The sequence below is a fragment of the Trichechus manatus genome, unplaced genomic scaffold (assembly GCF_000243295.1).
Source record: "Trichechus manatus latirostris isolate Lorelei unplaced genomic scaffold, TriManLat1.0 scaffold00028, whole genome shotgun sequence".
Lineage (NCBI taxonomy): Eukaryota > Metazoa > Chordata > Mammalia > Sirenia > Trichechidae > Trichechus > Trichechus manatus.
This window is the reverse complement of record NW_004443964.1, coordinates 2,572,374-2,592,669: the sequence shown is the minus strand read 5'-3', so window position 1 is coordinate 2,592,669 and position 20,296 is coordinate 2,572,374. Positions and strand designations below refer to the sequence as shown.

Below are 20,296 nucleotides of genomic sequence, written 5' to 3'. Positions count from 1 at the left end.
TCATATATATTTAATTTATAGTAGCATTTTTTTCCTGAGTGGTACTTTTTTTATGCTATTCTGTTCCTGTTCATGGTTGCAGTATCTTTCTGAGATTATTAACGATGTGTTTAGTTTAGAGGCTTTCTTTTCCTTGAATAATTTCCTGTTTTCTCTACGTTCCTTTTATATGTTAGTTTGTTTTGATAGCACCTTTTCATGTTAATGACTTTCCTCATCTGTCTAGAAATTCTCATTTAGTTATATTAAGAGATGGGCCTAAAAAACTGCTTGAAAACTGAGTATGGGGGTTGGGTTTTTCGGCTGTTTTCTACCCTATCGGGTAATGTGTCTGGGCTTTTAATTGGTCTGTATCTTTTGGTCTTTTCTCTGGGGCTGGTCAGATTCCCAAAAAACACTTCCAATCTCCTGCCTGGAGGGTATAGGCCTGGCTGCTAGATTTCTGGGAGCCAACAGGGAGAAAAGGGCTGGAGGGTCTTCAGGATCCAATACACATATACTCATTTAGTCCCCCGGTTTTAGTACTCCTTCTCTCCTTCTGTTTCCTGTATCTTAAGTTTTCCTTTCTTATTCAAATTTAGTAGTATATACCTTCTATTAGGTTCTATTAACTTCCTGAGAAAGGGTATATTCCTGAAAATGACTTTACTCTGCCATGTATCTGTGACCTCCAATCCAGAAAACCCTTTGTTTTATCCTCTCTAGAAAATAAACCACCTATATTTTGCCAGGGTGGAGGAAGGAAAATTAATGTGCTATATAGAATGGGTGTGAGAGTGCAAATCCACATATTTGAGCACTTATTCAGATTTTTAACCCAGTCTTCCTTACTTTATCACCACTTTCCAATTTCCAGTTACCCATGCAACCATTTTCTGTGCTTTTAGGGAATTCAGTGATGTAAGTCTGGTTGGTTCTCTGCTTTCCCTTGATGAGCTCAGGATTCCATGTTCTCAGGCCTAGTAAGTTCTTTCCCACTGGTGCATCTGCTTTTCAACATCCAACATTTTGTTGCTATTACCTCTTTTTCTATCCTCCCATTCTATGGGCTTCTGACTTTTGACAAACGTTCTGTCTGTAGTGGGATTTGCGGAGGGAATGACAGTGGATGCTTGTTTTCACACTGTCCTCTTTCCCCAGGTTACAAAGCTTCTCTTTATCATAAAACTTGATAAGTGCAAGGGGCAAGGGCAAGATCTATGAATTTCTGTTGAGAAAGAAAGGCTAGCAACTGTATTCATGTCAGTTTTCTTAGAGAAGTGAGGAAAGTAAATACTAGGAAAGAAAAATAATATAATATGGTGATTAGAAGTTTGACTTCTGGCATTTTCTTATGGTTTTACAAGTGGATTTTGGAGAGATTGAACACAAACACTGGGAAGACCTCGGCAGTAAGAGATTAAATGAAGCTGTGACGGTGAGACTGCCCACCTGCTCAGAAGTGGTGCTCACAACACACTACAACCTGAGCCCGCATGTCCGGGAGATGGCGGAAATGGTAGACTTGCTAAGGGACAGCCACGTCTTCCAGACGTTCTGGGAAGAAGCCGCAGAGTCGCTGAAGGAGCCTGAAGAGGAATCAGAAGAGCAAATATTCCACCTTGAGGATGCATATGATGATTTGTATCATCCTTGTTACAAAAGGTTCACTAAACTGTATCAGGATCTGAGGTCAGGAGAGGTCACCTTTGCAGAAGTCGATGCCACCTTAAAAGACTTTGTCAATAGATACAGCGACCTGACATCGGAACTCCAGGTCATGTGCACTGTGGATAGGAGTGACCGAAAGGACTGGATCCGGGAGCGCATTGATCAGATCAAGGAATACCATCACCTGTATCAGGCTGCTCACTCAGCCAAGGTTATCTTGAAAGTCAAAGAAAATTTGGGCCTGACTGGTGACTTCAGTGTTCTTCACACTTTATCAAGCTTTGTAAGTTTTTTGTAGCGACTCCTGGAAGGGATACTTCCTCAGAGTCCTGGGGGCCCGTGGGCTTTCTGGCCTTTAAAAGCTAGACATGATGAGTCAGCAGCTTCATTCAAGGGTTATTGTTTGGATTGTTCTTTGTGCCCAGATATGCCAAGGGCTTTGTTTTCACCTTTGTTTATAGTGTGACTGTACCTAAGCTGGTGAGAGTGTGCTTGGTTTGGTATGAGGACCAAGAATTTAGGAAGGGGGTGATGACCCTCTTTTAGTAGTAAGATATTTGTAAAGAGTAATTTGGTTTCCTTAGGTTAGAACAAAAAAATGAATTAATTTTGTTGGCTGTCCAATAATATCTCCTAGTTCTAGCCAGAAGGAGGAAAATGGTAATTTTTTTTTCTGTTAGAATTAAAAAGCAAATCTTTTGCTTTTTGTTTTATAAGGTATACTGTGACCTATATTATAGCATAAGGAGTCCTGGTGGCACAATGGTTAAACACTCAGCTGCTAACCGAAACGCTGGCGGTTTGAACCCATCAGCAGCTCTGTGGGAGAACAGACCTGGTGATCTGCTCCTGTACAGATTACAGCCTTGGAAACCCTACGGGGCAGTTCTACTCTGTCCTGTAGGGTCACTATGAGTTGGAATCCACTCGACAGCACCCAAAAACAACAACATAGTATAGCAGAGATGGGTATGATAACGATCGAAAGCACAAAATTTGGAATTACACACACTTACACCTGAGTCCCACCAGCATGTTCCCAAATAAGTCACAGCTCGGAGTCTTAGTGTCTTTACCTAAACAACAGGAAGAATTCACAATGTGTACCTGGCAGGGTTACTGTGAGGATTAGATTTCTAAAATCCAAGCAAAATGCTTACTAGAGTGTTGGGTGCAGAGGATGAGATGTTATGGATAGAAGGGAGGCAATGAAGGTTTTATTTTATAAGTCCTAACCCTTGTCTGGGGAGCCCTGGTGGTACAGTGGTTAAGAGCTCGGCCGCTAACCAAAAGGTCGGCAGTTCGAATCCACCAGCCGCTCCTTGGAAACCCTATGGGGGAGTTCTACTCTGTCCTACAGGGTTGCTATAAGTTGGAATCGACTCGGTGGCAGCAGGCTTGGTTTTTCTTTCCGGTTTGTTTGTTTTGGTTAACCCCTGCTGGAGACCCTAGGTGGTACAACCCGTTGATGCGCTCAACTACTATCTGAAAGGCTGAACGTTGGAGACCACCCGGAGGCATTTCGGAAAAAAGGCCTAGCAATCTGCTTCTGAAAAATCAGCCGTTAAAAACTTCATGGAGCACAGTTCGACTCTGATACACATGGGGTTGACTCAATAGTAACTCGTTTTTTAACCCTTGTCCAATTCAAGGATAAGAGCTTCTTCCTTTTGTTTGCCTGTTGCTGTAGCAGCTGCATATACAGGAAGTTTGGGAGGGAGGTAGCCTTACAGGTGGCCATGTTGCTGCTCTCAGATCTGGGGATCCCAGGTAGCTGTTGCAGGTCCACAGCAAAGCCTTGTCTTGCAGACTGAGGACTTTGACCACTTTCGCCATGAAAAGCTGACCTGCATCAGCCAGCGGCTTATCCGTGCCAAGAAGCTGCTCCAGGACATCAGTGACACGCGGTGCCGGTGTCTGGAGGAGCTGTCCCTGAGGAAGGAGTTCATTAGCTGGGTCCGGGAGACCCTTAGAGGTAAAAAAAAATGTCAAGAGGTGGCCAGGAGTCTGGGGAGAGCTCCAGATGGTTCACTGGGTGGTTTTCTGAGACCTGCAGGAAACACCTCCCCTTGATGACACTGAGTCAAGGGCAAAGCCTGTCATCTACATTCTCCAGGCACAAGTGCAGTGTGTAGTTCATTGCTTGGTGGTGGAATTTCCATCACAATAATAGTTCTCATGTCTGGCGCAGAAATGATTTCTTTTGCCACTTTTTCCCCCACTCTGTGGATGCTTGCTGTGAACAGCTGGGAACGATTCCTTAAAAATCCTGCCTCCTTTAGCTTTTCCTCCAGTTGATGTTTCACTAGAGGACAGGCAAGCTCTTGTCCACTGAGAGATTTTATGATAGCATCTTTGGTGATACTGTGCATGTCTTTTCCAGCCAAGGGCTTGGCAGCCTTTGCACCTCTGTGGCTTAGGTGCCTTTGACAGAATTTACTCCTAGAGGGGAGGAGGACAGTAAGGGAGAGGGGCAGGCCGCACTGGTGCGCAGGGAGAGGTCAGGAGTGCTACCCCTGAGGGTGCAGAGGCCAGCAGGCTCCATCTCCCACTGGGAGCCTCTGTTTTCTACCATGGACTCTGTCCACTTTGATTCGCATCCTTTCATTAGCAATTAGCCCAAAGAGAATGTACCTCATTCTTTTATAGATAACCGTCAGCATACTATTTACTCTCTAAGCCTCAGTTTCTTTTTGTATTAAATGGGGATGTTGTGTGGATCAAATGGAATAGGGTATGCGGAAGCCTAGTACAGTGCCTGGGACCTTGTTTTTGTTCAGTAAAGGTTAGCTGCTGGTTCGTGGTATTAGCGAATACTGCAAAAGAAAAGGGGCCCCAGGCTCTTATTGAAAGCAGACAGTGGATACACCCTAGTATCCATTCAATGTCCATTTAAAACTTCTGTAAGGATGTTGTCAAAGGTGGAGTCTCAAAGTGCTGACCTCGTCTCTTCTCTTCCCAAGACATCAACGAGCTGAAGGTGTTTGTGGACCTGGCCTCCATCTCGGCTGGCGAGAACGACATAGACGTGGACCGTGCGGCCTGCTTCCATGATGCTGTGCAGGGCTATGCTTCTCTGTTGTACAAGCTCGGCACAACGGCAGGCTTTGATGAGTTCATGGACCACCTGACAGAACTGTGGAAGGCTCTGGAAAATGACCCGCACCTGCCCAAGAAACTGGTAAGCCTTGTTTCTGGCACCGAGTAGCGTAAGTGTAATAAAGCATGGCTTACAACACCAGGGGAAGATGGTGCAAATTATACAAAACGTGTGTGGTAGGTCTTCATGCAGCTGTTTACAAGGATGTTCAAAAGCAGCTATTTATCAATGTAGGTGCCTTCTCTCTCTTATGTTAAAAAGCAAGATTCCAAATTGCATGTAAACAACTGTAATCACTACTATACAAAACGTACAGGAAGACTGAAGGGAGGTATGCTAAAATGTCTCCCTGAATAGCAGTAATTGTTATTTTATTCTCTATACTTTCTGGTATTTTCCATACCTTCTATAATTAGTATATTAATTTTTTATTAGAAAAACATTTATATTTAAGTAAGCTATCTGCACCGGGGCCCTCATAGACGTGTATTAGTATACTATGTGTACCCCGTGTACTATGTATACTACATGTACTGTGGAACCTCCCCAATGAGCAGATACTGCCCAGGAACCTGGAGCAGCCTCAGGACAGCTGGTTCAGTGCGTGGGGTGAGGGAGGAAAAGAGAAATGGAATGAGCAGATGGGCTGTTTGCATTGTCTCTGCTAGAAGCTCAAGTCCAGACAAAAGCTTCTGTTTTTCCTTAATTCTTCGGTGGTACTCAGCATCCACAAAAGGACATTTTGAACTTGAGGCCCCATAGCCCTGATTCCAGAAGCACTCCCTGGAAGTTTCTTTGCAATGAGGGCCCAGCAGACTAGTGGCCTTTCCAAGGAGAGCAGGCTTTGTGCCTGTCCACCCTCATCCACGTCCATAAATACAAGGCTGAGTGCCCTCCAGGGCCCCAGGCAGTGGTGGAGACTCGGATCAACAGCCTCTTACAGAAATGGCAATACCAAGGGACAGGTGTCCTGAGAACAGTGAGCACAAGCACATGGAGCGGGCCCCAATCCAGACGTGGGCATGAGGCGAGGAAGACTCCCCTGAGAGGAGACTACAGAGCTGAGACCGGGGCGGGGGTGTGGGGGCAGGGGAGGAGGTCTTCCCAGGAAGGCAGAGGAGGGACAAGTACTGCTGGGAGCAGAGAAAGACCATGATCACCTGACCCATGGCCCATTTTCTCGACTTCTGTCCCAACAGTGTGATTCTGCCAGGAACCTGGAATGGCTAAAAACAGTGAAGGAAAGTCACGGGTCTGTAGAGCTCTCATCCCTGTCCCTGGCAACAGCCATCAACAGCAAAGGCACCTATTTCATCGAGGCACCCAAAGATGGCCAGAAGGTGAGTGACCTTGGGTCCCAGGTGGGGCTTTAGAGGGCGCACTCGGGCTGCTGCACATGTTGGGGCCTCTGCTGCCAGAAAACTGACTGCGCCCCTTGTGATACGCCGCAGATCTCCCCGGACTCGGTCCTACGCTTGGTCCTTCCCGAGAGTCACAGTGACAGTGGAGAAATACGAGCGTACTCTTTAGAAGAGCTGAGAGAGCTTCTGAACAAGCTGATGTTGATGTCTGGCAAGAAAGAGCAGAACAACGTGGAAGTGGAGGTGTTTTCTGAGGTGAGTGCTCATGAGTATGTCGCAGCCAAGCAGGGCGCCAGAGTCTCATCTGTTTGGGCCGAGTCCGCCCTCTACTGAGTTGCTGGAGAAACTCAAAATGGCATGAGTTTGGATTTCATTGATAAGAAACCCTTGGAGAACAGAGCTAGTGAGTTTGCAGAATGCATGTCACCCAAGTTCATGGCCCAAGGAGAGAAGTCCAAGCATGACAGGCCCTTAGATTCACGGTCCTCGTTATGGTCCATAGGATGAACTGTCAGGTAATCCACTGCACTGGAGAAGAGATAACCCAATGGATAGTTCTTAGAAAGACTCTTAAATTGCTTCACCCACTCTGTAAATTGCCAAGAATTCAAAAATACTTATAGACTTACTTAGGCATCTTTCATCAAAATCAAAAGTAACTAACTGTATTGATGAAGGCATGTCAGTTTAATCGTCTCTTAAATTTATTCTGTAAAGTTCATTTGTACTGTACACATGTATCCTTGATCTTTATGACTTATTGCCTGCTAAAGAAGAGAGCCCTCCTATTAGGCCATTTATGAATGAGACAGGAAGGCATTTTGTGATAAATATCATTTGCTCGGAGGGGACACTGTTGGTTCAGTGGAAGACTTATTGCCTCTATGAGGGAGACTCAGGTTCAGTTCCCAGCCAGTGCACCTCACGTGTAGCCACCACCCGTGTCCAGGACTAGTAACTTGAAATTTGCCTCCAAAACTGGAGGGTGCTGAGAGACTAAAGAAAGAGGTGGGCAACTCCAGTGTGGCAGTGAAGGAGTCTTTATTATTAGGGAGATTTACATACCCAGGTAGTGGTCCCCGGCGGCAGGAGGACCAAAGCAGATCTCCACACCCAGCGGGGGCGGTGGGGGGGAATGAAGGTTTTATAGTGGTCAAGGACAAAGGTGGCTCCATGCCAGAGGGTTACATAAGATTGCCTCAGCAAGGTCACATAACAGAAGCTTGGAAAACAGCAGTGAACCAACAGAAACAGCAGTGAACTAATGGAAAGCATGAGGGCAGCTATGCCCAGCCTCGCAAAGCCTATTTTCCCCTTCAACCTGTCTGTCAGTGGAGGCTTGCGTGTTGCTGTGAAACTGAACAGGTTTCAGTGGTGCTTCCTAACTAAGACTGATTAGGAAAAAAGGCCTAGTGATCTACTTCCAAAAATCAGCAAATGAAAGCCTATGAATCACAACAGTCTGATCTGCAACCAATCACGGGGATGGCGCAGGACAGGGTAGCATTTCATTCTGTTGTGAATGGGGTCACCATGTGCTGAGGGCCAACTTGACAGTAGGTACAACATCATTTGCTCGAGGACACACAGTGAACTGGTGGAAAGCTGGAAAGCAGTGAACCCAAGTCCTTCAAATTATAACCCGTTTTTATTGTTCTACACTCTGTTGCCTCTCTAGTACAGCTCTGTAACGTCCACTTCATGGTTCCATTTTCCACAGGTGTTTGGCAATGTGCAGAGGCTTGTCCAGTCCTTTATAAACCTTTACTCAGCTGGGAACATGCTATTCAGGACCTGGACCGCAGAGGTGTACTGCTCCCCCAGGAGGGGCATTTCCATCCACATGGACTTCAACTTGGAGCTGGTGGGCCAGCTCGCTGGGAGCGGGAAGGTGGCCAGGCTGCTGGAAGCCCTCTGCAGGCAGATGGAGCACTTCCTAGACCACTGGAAGAGATTTGTGGCAAAGAAGCGAGCTGAACACTTCTACCTCAACTTCTACACGGCTGAGCAGCTGGTCTACCTGAGCATGGAGCTCAAGAAGCCGAGCCCCAGTGAGGCAGCTCTGATGATGCTGTCCTTTATCAAAGGCAACTGCACCCCGAGTGATGTCTCCGAGGCCTCCAGCAGGACTGATGGAGCAGCCAGCAGACACTGTGTGAAGACAGGGATGGCAGAATTATCGCTGATGTGCTTCTCGGAGTTCATCCTGGTAGACAAGCTGAGGGTCATCATGGAACAGTCGATGGAGTGCATGAGCACCTTCCTGCCTCACTGCTTGGACTTGGATGCCCTTGGCCACTGTCTGGCTCACCTGTCCACAATGAGCGGGACCCCTGTGGAGCGGCATCTGCCCAGAGGCCTGCAGGTTGGCCAGCCCAATCTGGTCGTGTGTGGCCACTCGGAGGTGCTGCTGGCTGCCCTGGCCATCTACATGGAGGCCCCAAGCCAGCCCCTGCCCACCTATGACGAAGTGCTGCTCTGTACCCCAGGCACCACGTTTGAGGAGGTGGCGCTGTTCCTGCGCCGCTGCCTCACCCTGGGCTCCCGGGGGCACAAGGTCTACAGCCTGCTGTATGCAGACCAGCTGAGCTACGAGGTGGGCTCTCGGGCCGAGGAGCTCTTCCAGAGTCTGTGCCTGCAGCGCCACCGTGAGGACTACCAGCTCGTCCTGGTCTGCGACTGTGACCGGGAGCACTGCTACCTCCCCTCGGCCTTCAGCCAGTACAAAGTCCTCGTCACCCCACAGGCATCACTTGAGACCATCCAGACCTACCTGGCGAGACACTTCCAGGTCCCACAGCAGACCCTGTCAGCAGCTGCTGTGTTCCAGGACCGGATGTGTGTTGGGGTCGTGGCGTCGCAGAGAGCCGGTGTTGGTAAGATTGCGGCTGAGATTTCTGGACCCTGCTTCTCCCAGGGACCACCTGAACACCTTCCCTGGTCCAACAGTGGGGAAACTGAGTCTCAGGGAGGTTTTGATGCATCTGAAGTTGTCAATCAGGGCTCGCTGGAACCGGGTACCCTTTTTCACCTGGTTCGTAGTATTGGCCAATTCCTGGGAGTCCCCAACCTTGCCCTTCTAGGCAAGCTTCCCTACAGTTAACTTCTTGTTTTTAAAAAAATAAAACCCTCCATTGCCCGCTTTGGGGTTGATGGTCGTGAGAGCAGAGGAGGTATTATGGCTCTTCCTTGAGAAGGAACTGAGGCTCTCTGCCCGCCCTCAGTCACTGTCAGGTCCCCCTAACCACACACTCTGCTTTCTAGGCGAGGTTACACTGGGAACACCACAAAGATTTGGAAAGAAGTAATCATTTCCGTTACTATTGACTTTATCTCAACAACAATACTGCATTCTATTGGGGCAAATACTGCAACCCCTCCCCCGCATATTTTTGCTGTTAGTTTACTTAGATTGCTGTCATTAGTACCGGGGAAACAGCAAGGACAGTGAGTAGGTAATGGCTGGGAAATTTGAGGGTTTGAAATGTATCCTTTCATCTGCGGTTATGGTGCCTCTGTTTTATGCATGTTGTATATGTCATCTTCAAGTTTACACAAAGACAAGTAACCGTTAATGAATCATCTGGATTCTCTTACTCTTTGTCCACAGCCATGGGCCCTAATTTCCATGTGTCACCATTACAGGGAAATCTCTCTATGTGAAGAGACTGCACAGCAAATTGAAGATGAAGTTCACTGGGACAAAAGTGCCTCTCAAGGTCATCCGACTGATGGACCCCCAGGTGGATGAAAGTCAGGTCCTGGGCACCCTCTTGCCTTTCCTGGATGCACAGCACCAGAAACGCCCCACGATTTTCCACTTTGACGTGACCTCCTCAGTAAGTGCCTGGGGTTTCAACTGAGGGGCCCAGTCAGGGAAGACATAGCCCCACATCCCTAACTGCTTCCTCCTAAGTCTACAGAATTTCTCCTTTTTACCTGTATCAAAGTTCAGTGTCATTCTGCCAGAAAATAAAATAAGAGGATCCTAAGGGTTGGGAGGACTGGTCTTCAGTTTGTGTAAGTATTTTAAAACCCATGTGATTCTGTCTTTAGGTACAGTCTGGAATTTGGGGATTTCTTTTCAAACTCCTAGTTTTACAATACTTAATGGATGTAAACGGGAAAATGTGGCTTCGGAATCAGCGCCATTTATACATCATTGAAATCCTAGAAGGGAATTCAGTGCTGCCAAAGAGGTCTTCAAAACTGGTATGTATTGAAGAGATTATTCATTTAATTGTGGAGAGATTTTTCATTCCTTCAGGTCTTTTTCATTTCCATGGTGTGGAGTAGTAAGTTTTTGTGATTCCTCTCGTTTTGTAGTAAAGTAGCTGTCTTAGTTATCTAATGCTGCTATAACAGAAATACCACAAATGGATGGCTTTAACAAAGAGAAGTTTATTCCCTTACAATAAAGTAGGCTAGAAGTCCAAATTCAGGGTGTCAGCTCCAGGGGAAGGCTTTCTCTCTCTGTTGGCCTTCTCATCAATGTTCCCTTGGACTAGAAGCTTCTCCGCATGGGGACCCCGGGTCCAAAGGATGCGCTCTGCTCCTGCCACTGCTTTCTTGGTGGTATGAGGCCCCCATGTCTCTGCCCACTTCTCTCTTTTATATCTCAAACAAGATTGGCTTAAGACACTATCTAATCTTGTAGACCTTATCAATACAACTGCTGCTAATCCATCTTATTATATCACAGTGATAGCATTCACAACACATAGGGAAATCATATTAGATGACAAAAGGTAGACAATCATACAATACTGGGAATCATGACCTAGCCAAATCGACAGATATTTTTGGGGGACACAATTCAATCCATGACAGTAGCCAAGTGCAGTGTTAGTAAACAAAACTCAGTCATGAAACTTACTGTTTAGTTATTTCTGGAATAAATAAAAATATTCTTCTATTAAGTAGCAGTGTCGTAATTTTCTTTTTGTTTGTTTGATCCATGACTCAAGCTCTATGTCCAGGTTAAATTCCAGCTGTGCTTTGAAATCAGTAAATTTATCCCCTAAAAGAAGTGCCATCTTTCTTAATGCCAGCTGAGATGTGAAGGAGACTTTCATCTTACGAATTTTTAACAGAAGAGACACACACACACACATACATATATGCTTGCTTAATGGAGAAATTTAATATCAGGAAGCTGGGTTGTAAAATAATTTCCTAAAATAATTTTTAAGATAAAGACTGTAGCCCCGGAAAGCATGCCCCCTGGACTCTCTATCAGCCTAGAACTAAAACAATTTCCAAGGCCAACTCTTCAGACAGGGATTGGACTGGACTGTGGGACATAAAGTGATACTCGTGAAGAATGTGCCTCTTAGTCAAGTAGATACAAGAGAACAAAGGGGCAGCTTCTGTCCAGAGGTAAGACGTGAAGGCAGAGAGAGTTAGGAGCTGGTTGAATGTTCATGGGAAATCAGGGGCGGAGGCAAGGAGTGTGCTGTCACAGAATGGGGTGAGCAGTTGGGGTCTCGTAACAATGTATGTAAAAAAAACAAAATTTTGTATGGGAGACTAACTTGAAATGTAAACTTCATTTAATTACAACAATAAAAAACAAAAAAGATAATGACTGTACCTCCCACAATACAATTTCCCCGATGCCTTAATGTGTATGCGATAACAACCTATGTAAAAGGGAGTCTACAGAAAGCTTTGTACTTTTAAGTGTAATTTTTTTTGTAAAAGCCCATCCAACATAGACTTTGTTAAAAGACAGAAGTATTTTTTAAAAGGTAATTTAGTCATAACTATTTATTTCATGTCTCTCCTCTCCAGGTTACCCATGCCCCACAGTTCGCTTTTCTGGACATCTTCCCAAAAGTCACATGCAGGCCTCCGAAAGAGGTGATAGACATGGGGCTGAACCCTGAATCTAGCCACAGAGAGCCAGGAATGGATCACACAGAGTTCTGCAGTGAAACCTTCCAAAGACCCTACCAGTATTTAAAACGATTCCATCAAAAACAAAACCTAGACACGTTTCAGTACCAAGAAGGCTTTATCGAAGGCACACCGGAGGAATGCCTCCAGCATTTCTTGTTTTACTGTGGGGTGATAAACCCATCCTGGTCAGAGCTTCAAAACTTTGCTCGGTTCCTGAATTATCAGCTCAAAGATTGTGAGGCCTCTGTCTTCTGTGATCCTAATTTCATTGGAGACACACTGAGGGGCTTCAAGAACTTTGTGGTTACCTTCATGATCTTTATGGCAAGAGATTTTGCCACACCAACTCTGAACACCTCGGACCAAAGCCCAGGGAAGCATATGGTTACCATGGATGGGGTCAAGGAAGAAGATCTAGCTCCTTTCACTCTGCGGAAGAGGTGGGAGTCAGAGCCCCATCCATATGTTTTCTTCAATGGTGACCACATATCCATGACATTCATTGGCTTCCATTTCCAGCCCAACAAGAATGGTGGCGTTGATGCCATCAGTCACTTGCATGGGAAGGTAATCAAGAAAGATGTCATGATGATGGAACTGTACAGGGGGCTGTTGCTTCAGAGGGTGCCCTTCAATGTTGACTTTGATCAACTGCCCAGACATGAGAAACTTGAAAGACTCTGCCTGGCATTAGGAATCCAGTGGGCCATTGACCCTGATGAAACCTATGAGCTCACAACAGACAATATGCTGAAGATCCTTGCTATTGAGATGCGGTTTCGGTGTGGGATCCCCGTTGTCATCATGGGAGAAACTGGCTGTGGGAAAACCAGGCTCATTAAATTCCTTAGCGACCTGCGGCGTGGGGGTGTTGATGCTGAAACTATGAAATTGGTCAAGGTCCACGGAGGAACGACTGCAGACATGATCTACTCCAAAGTCAGGGAGGCTGAAAACATTGCTATCTTCAATAAGAGCCATCATCAGCTTGACACCATCTTGTTCTTTGATGAAGCCAACACAACAGAAGCCATCAGCTGTATCAAAGAAGTTCTGTGTGACCACACAGTGAATGGCGAGCCCCTGGTTGAGAACTCTGGTTTGCACATCATTGCAGCCTGCAACCCTTACCGGAGGCACTCCCAGGAGATGATCTGCCGTTTGGAGTCAGCTGGGCTAGGGTACAGAGTTAGCGCAGAGGAGACGGCAGAGAAGCTTGGCTCCATTCCTCTCAGGCAGTTGGTTTATCGAGTCCATGCTCTTCCTCCAAGCATGATTCCTCTGGTGTGGGACTTTGGACAACTGAATGATGTTGCTGAAAAGCTCTATGTTCAGCAAATTGTCCAGAGACTAGTTGACTCCATCAAGATAGAGCAAAATGAGATTTGTCTGATCACAGAAGTGCTTTCTGCCTCTCAGGGTTTCATGAGGAAAAGAGAAAATGAGTGCAGTTTTGTCAGCCTTCGGGATGTGGAACGCTGTGTGGAAGTTTTCAAATGGTTCCATGACCACAGTGAAATGCTCTTGTCAAAACTGGAATCCTTCCTCTGTAAGTCAAGTGTCATAAAAAATAAATTCAAGAGAAGTCCTGTCCTCTGGTCTCTGGTTCAGGCTATCGGGGTATGTTATCATGCCTCTTTAGAAAAGAAGGAATCATATCGGAAAGCCATTTGCAGTTTTTTTCCAGAACCATATAACGACAGCAAGGTTATCCTGGATGAAGTAACTCAAACACAGGATCTTTTTCTGAATTGTGTACCTCTGAGGGAAACCATTGCCAAGAACTTGGCTTTGAAGGAGAATGTCTTCATGATGGTAGTCTGCATTGAGCTTAAGATTCCTCTCTTCCTGGTTGGGAAGCCCGGCAGCTCCAAATCTCTTGCCAAGACCATTGTGGCCGATGCTATGCAAGGTCAGGCAGCTTACTCAGATCTCTTCCGGAACCTGAAGCAGGTCCACCTGGTGTCGTTCCAGTGCAGCCCACACTCCACCCCCCAGGGGATCATAGGTACCTTTAAGCAGTGTGCCCGCTTCCAGCAGGGCAAGGACCTGCAGCAGTATGTCTCCGTGGTGGTGTTAGATGAGGTTGGACTGGCTGAAGACTCTCCCAAGATGCCCCTGAAGGCTCTGCACCCACTGCTGGAAGACGGCTGCATTGAAGATGATCCTGCGCCCCATAAAAAGGTTGGCTTCATAGGCATTTCCAACTGGGCTCTTGACCCCGCCAAGATGAACCGGGGCATATTTGTGTCACGTGGCAGTCCCAACGAGAAACAGCTCATAGAGAGTGCCAAGGGAATCTGCCATTCAGACACCCTCATTCAAGACAGAGTCCAAGGGTATTTTGCATCTTTTGCCAAAGCCTATGAAACAGTGTGCAGGAACCAAGACAAGGAATTCTTTGGGCTTCGTGACTACTACAGCCTCATCAAAATGGTCTTTGCCATGGCCAAAGCTTCCAATAAAAAGCCTTCCCCACAAGACATTGCACAGGCTGTCCTTCGGAACTTCAGTGGCAAAGATGACATCAATGCTTTGGACATTTTTATGGCCAATTTACCCGAGGCAAGGTGCTCTGAAGAAGTGAGCACTATCCAGCTGATCCAGCAGAACATTTATGGTGATCATCAAAAGGGGTCGGGTAGAGAGCTGGAAGACGCTGAATGCCGCTACTTACTCGTACTGACCAAAAATTACGTGGCCCTGCAGATCCTCCAGCAGACATTCTTCAGTAAGGAGCAGCAGCCAGAGATTATTTTTGGTTCCAGTTTTCCTAAGGACCAAGAATACACCCAGGTCTGCAGAAATATCAACCGCGTGAAGATCTGCATGGAAACAGGCAAGATGGTGGTCCTCCTCAATCTGCAGAACCTCTACGAGAGCCTCTATGATGCACTCAACCAGTACTACGTCTACCTGGGTGGTCAGAAGTATGTGGACCTGGGCCTGGGGACCCATCGTGTCAAGTGCAGGGTTCACCCAGACTTCCGCTTGATCGTCATTGAAGAGAAAGATGTTGTGTACAGATATTTCCCCATCCCACTTATCAACCGGCTGGAGAAGCACTATCTGGATATCAATACTGTGTTGGAGAAATGGCAGAAGAACATTGTGGAAAAACTCAAGGAATGGGTGGAGGAATTCATACACATGGAAGCAGATCAGTTCCAAGCCAAACACAAATACAGCCCATCGGATGTCTTTATTGGCTACCACTCTGACACGTGTGCCTCTGTGGTGCTTCAGGTCTTAGAGAGGCAAGGTCACAGGGACTTGACCGGGGACCTCTACCAGACGGTGTCTGAGGAAGCAAAATTGATCCTGCTGGATTGTGCAACCCCTGACGCTGTGGTTCGGCTGAACACATCTTCACTGGGGGGGTTTGCAGCACAGTCACTGTCACAAGAATACTATTACAAGCAGCAGCATAATTCCTTTGCAGATTTCCTTCAGGCTCACCTTCACATGAAGGATCTGGAACACCATGCTGTCTTCACAGAGGTGATTATCTTTGTACATTTTCATCTGTCTCCTCTTTCACCTAACCTTTCATGAATCCCTAGTATCCTGAATTCAAGATTCTTTTGAAGTCAGTGTATAGGAGTTGTGAATGGATATGTCGAGACTTTGGCTCTTCTACATGTTAAGTATGAGGAGATCCAAGCTATTCATATAAATTCAGTTTAACTAAGTTTTGAGGGCCTATGTCTCTATAGTGCTCTGTGCAGACTGTAAAACTAATACAACATTTATTTCAACAAATGGAGTACCACGTGCAAGAACTGAGCTGAGGGCACTAAGGATATAAAAACACACTTGCACCGTTCTTGTCCTTGACCAGCTTGCAGTGCAAGATGGACAGAAAGAGCCAGGAACAGGTAGTCAGTATACTGTGATAAATGCTATGCAGAGAGGCAAAAAGGATCAAGAGAAAAGGTCAGATAAGCCTTTCTTCGAGAGATGCCCTGAACTCAGAAGTATGGCTGGGGGAACTTTTGGCAGAGGGCCTCACTTGAGCAAAGGTGTCGAGGGGGAAACAACGTGCATGCAGGAAACCAGAAGGGCATCATTGAAGGAGCTCAGAGTTCAAGGCTGTGCGTGCTGGAAGATGAGGACAAGATAATCGTGGGAAAGACTTCATGGAGGGCCATGTCAGCTGCACTAGGAGTTCAGATTTTTTTGTCTAGAGGGGCGTCATTGAGGGATATGTCTTTTTGTTGTGCCCCACTGCCTGCGAGATAGAAACACCAAGTTTGGTAAAGGACTGACAGACTAGTTGGAAGGCTGCTGTACCACCAGTTCAAGCAAAATAGAGGAAGGCGTAGAATTGAGAAATAGGATCCAAACTGGCAGAGCTTAATAACCAATTCCATTCTGGGCCTGGGAGATGGGGGAGTCTAGGGGTGACACCTTGGATTCTTCCTTAGATGACCGTGCTATGGTTAATGAAGATAAGGAATCCAAGACTGGCCAAAGAGTTTTGGGGAGGCAATGATAAATTCCACTTATGATAGGTTTTGATGCTTGTAACATCTGAGTAGCATGTTCATCATACAGTTGGACATAGGAATCTGAGCTAAGAGGTAGGGTCTGGGCTGGAGATAGTCGGGAGCCCTTAGGAGAGTCTGAGTGTGGGAAAGAAGAGCTAACAGCTGTGGGAAGGCAGGGGAACCATCAGCTAACTCCGCTGAAGGTAGGAAGCAAAATTACAAGAAAGAAGTTATCAGCAGAACTTCAAGAGGGACCAAAACAGGAAAAGATACTAGGTTCTGGGAAGGCTACTAAGTCATCTCAGGGGCAGGAAGCATCTTCTCTATGCTTTTTGGTCCCCATAGGTTCTATCTGCCTGAGCACTGCCAGCTTTTGAAAACTCCTTTTGGCTTGGATTCTTGTTGTCTGTGCACCAAACACACAATGCTGAGCACACAGAAGATATTTATCTTGGAGGATGTGCCACTTTTACGTGAATCCTCACAAATCACTTGCATTTCCTAACTTTGCAGATCACCACTTTCTCCAGACTGCTCACCAGTCATGACTGTGGAATTTTAGAATCTGAGGTGAAGGGCAGGGCTGCGAGGCCCACCATCATGTCCCTGCAGCAGTTTGACACGGAGTACTCTTTCCTCCAAAACGTCCGGTGAGCACTCCCCACCTTCTCCCCCCGATTTCCACCTTGACGTTTTGTATTTCATGACTCTATGGCTGCAGTCCCTGGGTAGTGCAAACGATTAAGTACTCACCTGCTAACTGAAAGGTTGGAGGTCCAAGTCCACCCAGAGGCACCTCGGAAGAAACGCTTTGCAATCTACTCCTAAACAATGAGCCATGAAAACCCTGTGGAGCACGGTTCTATTCCGACACACTCGGGGCGTGCGACTAGTGACTGTGTGGCTATGATAATCACTCGCATTGTCACCAGCATTGGTTAGTGAGCACTGAGGACACGGAATTGAAATAGTTGTTCCTTTCTTCCAGTGTCCCTCTCATCTCTTATCTTCTACTCCGTACCTGTCATTAACATCTTTCCTAAGATCACTGTCCTTATATCTGATTGGGAAGCACTTATTAGGGTTTTTTTTTTTTTTCCTCTCCTCAGGATAGCCTCCTCATCTTATAGTGGAAAATCCCTCTGAATGGTATTTTCTTTGTGGCCTTTATATTTCCCATCACTTTTGGGAATTTTGTTACCCTTTTTTAGGACAGAGAATTCACTCAGATATATTTCTTTCCCTTTCAGGAAGTGCCTAACTAACACAGCCAGATGTAAAATCCTCATTATTCAGACAGATTTTGAAGACGGGGCTCATGATGCTCAGCTCATTGCCTCAGCTAAGTATGTTTTTAGTATTTTTCTCTGAAATACGTAGGAAACTCAAAATTCATTCAGGAGCTCCTGAAGAATATCTTCCCTAAAACAGTATAGTATAAGTATAGAAATAAAGATAAGAAAATTCTCCTCCCTTCTCATTTCCCCAGACATACACTAGAGAAACAGAAGATTAAACTTTTCAAAAAGAGAAAGGGCTAATACAAAAGTAGTAAAATTCAAGAAATGCTAATAATAGATTAACAGGATATAAAAGAGTATTCTTTTTTTTCTTGCTACTCACCACAGTTGGATGTAGAACATTTTCTTTACATACTGTGTTATGCCAGTTGAGCTAAATGTCCCCCAAGACCATGGTCCACAGCTCTCAGCCCAGTAGCTCGGTCTCTCAGGGCATTTGGATGTGTCTGTGAAGCTTCTATGACTTTGCCCTGGTCAAGTTGTACTGACTTCCCCGATATTGTGTACTGTCTTACCCTTTACGAAAGTTACCACGTATCTACTATCTAGTTAGTGCTTTTCCCTCCCCACTCCTCCCTTGCCTCATAACCATCAAAGATTGTTTCTTTCTGTGTGGAAACATTTTCCTGTGTTTTTATAATAGTGGTCTCATATGGTATTTGTCCTTTTGTGATTGACTTATTTCACTCAGCATAATGCCCTAGAGATTCATCCATGTTGTGAGATGTTTCTCAGATTCATCAGTTTTTTATCGTTTCATAGAATTCCATTGTATGTGCGTACCATAGTTTACCACTTCATCTGCTGATGAACATTTAGGTTGCTTCCATTTTTTGCTACTGTGAATAATGCTGGCAGTGAACATGGGTGTGCATATGTCTACTTGTGTTTTCTCTAGGATAGATTCCTAGGACTGGGACTGTAGGATAGTATGGTATTTCTATTTCTAGCTTTTTAAGGAAGTGCTATGTTGTTTTCCAAAATGGTTGTACCATTTTCCATTCCCACCAGCAGTGCATAAGAGTTCCAATCTTCCAACAAACTCTCCAACATTTGCTATTTTGTTTTTTTTTATTGGTGCCAGTAATGTCGGGGTGAGATGGTATCTTATTGTAGTTTTGATTTGCATTTCTCTAATGGCTAGTGATAGTGAGCATTTCCTCATGTGTCTGTTAGCTGTCTGAATGTCTTCTTTGGTGTAGTTTCTGTTCACATCCTTTGTCCATTTTTTAATTGGATAATTTGTCTTTTTATTGTAGAGGTGTTGGATTTTCCTATACATTTTAGACATTAGAACTTTGTTGGACATTTCACAGCCAAATTTTTTCTTTCCTAGCCAGTAGGTTCTCTTTTTACCCCTTTGGTGAAGTCTTTTGATGAGCATAAGTGTTTAATTTTTATGAGATCCCATTTATCTAGTTTATTTTCCAGTATTTGTATATTGTTAATTATGGTTTGGATGCCATTTATGCTGTATATTAGGTCCCCTAGTGTTGACCTTATTTTTTCCTCCATGATCTTTATAGTTTTTGGTTTTATATTTAGGTCTTTGATACATTTTGAGTTAGTTTTTATGTATGGTGTGAGGTACAAGTCCTGCTTCATTTTTTTACAGATGGACATCCAGTTTTGCCAGCACCATTTGCTTAAAAAAAAACAAAAAAAACTGTCTTTTTCCCATTTAATGGACTTTGGGCCTTTCTCAAAGATCAGGTGGCCATACGTAGATGGATTTACATCTGGATTCTCAATTCTGTTCCATTAGTCTGTCGTTGTATCAGTACCAGGCTGTTTTGACTACCGTAGCTATATAGTAGATTCTAAGGTCAGGCAGTGCGAGGCCTCCTACTTTGTGCTCTTTCTTCGGTAATGCTTTACTTATCCGAGGCCCCTTTCCTTTCCATGTAAAGTTTATGATTAGTTTTTCCATCTTGCTAAAGAATGCTGTTGGTATTTGGATCAGGACTGCACTGTGTTTGTAGACTGCTTTGGGTACAATTGACATTTACACAATGTTGAGTCTACCTATCCATGAGCATTGTATGTTTTTCCATTTATGTAGGTCACTTTTAGTTTTTTGCAGCAGTGTTTTGTAGTTTTCTTTGTATATGTCTTTTACGTCCCTGGTTAGATTTATTCCTAAGTGTTTTTCTTGTTGTTTTTTTTAGGCACTATTATCAATGGTATTGCTTTCTTGATTTTCTTTTTGGCATTCCATTTATTGGTGTATAGGAATCCAACTGATTTTTGTGTGTTTATCTTGTATCCTGCTACTCTGTTGAATCTTTCTATTAGTTCCAGTAGTTCCCTTGTGGAATAAAAGAGCATTCTTGAAGGATATATTTGCAGACTTGTTTTGGCAGTTGTCAGTTCTAAGTTGCACAAATTTACTGCAAGTTCAAGGGTAATAACAGCATGTAAATGCTTTCATTTGTTTTGTTGATATTGTTATAGTGTTTACAGGAGAAAACTGATACTCTTACAGTTAACTCC

General features: G+C 45.1%; 1 protein-coding gene across 1 annotated transcript in view; it reads left to right on the top strand.

The window, feature by feature from the left end:
• Positions 1-20,296, top strand: part of RNF213 (ring finger protein 213) — a 117,423-nt gene that overhangs the window by 60,638 nt on the left and 36,489 nt on the right. Inside the window, 11 exon segments of the mRNA XM_023729165.1 lie at positions 1,347-1,933; positions 3,460-3,625; positions 4,614-4,831; positions 5,950-6,090; positions 6,202-6,366; positions 7,832-8,987; positions 9,757-9,950; positions 10,168-10,323; positions 11,905-15,513; positions 17,016-17,152; positions 17,753-17,848. Of these exon segments, the coding sequence (XP_023584933.1) occupies positions 1,347-1,933; positions 3,460-3,625; positions 4,614-4,831; positions 5,950-6,090; positions 6,202-6,366; positions 7,832-8,987; positions 9,757-9,950; positions 10,168-10,323; positions 11,905-15,513; positions 17,016-17,152; positions 17,753-17,848 (6,625 nt within the window).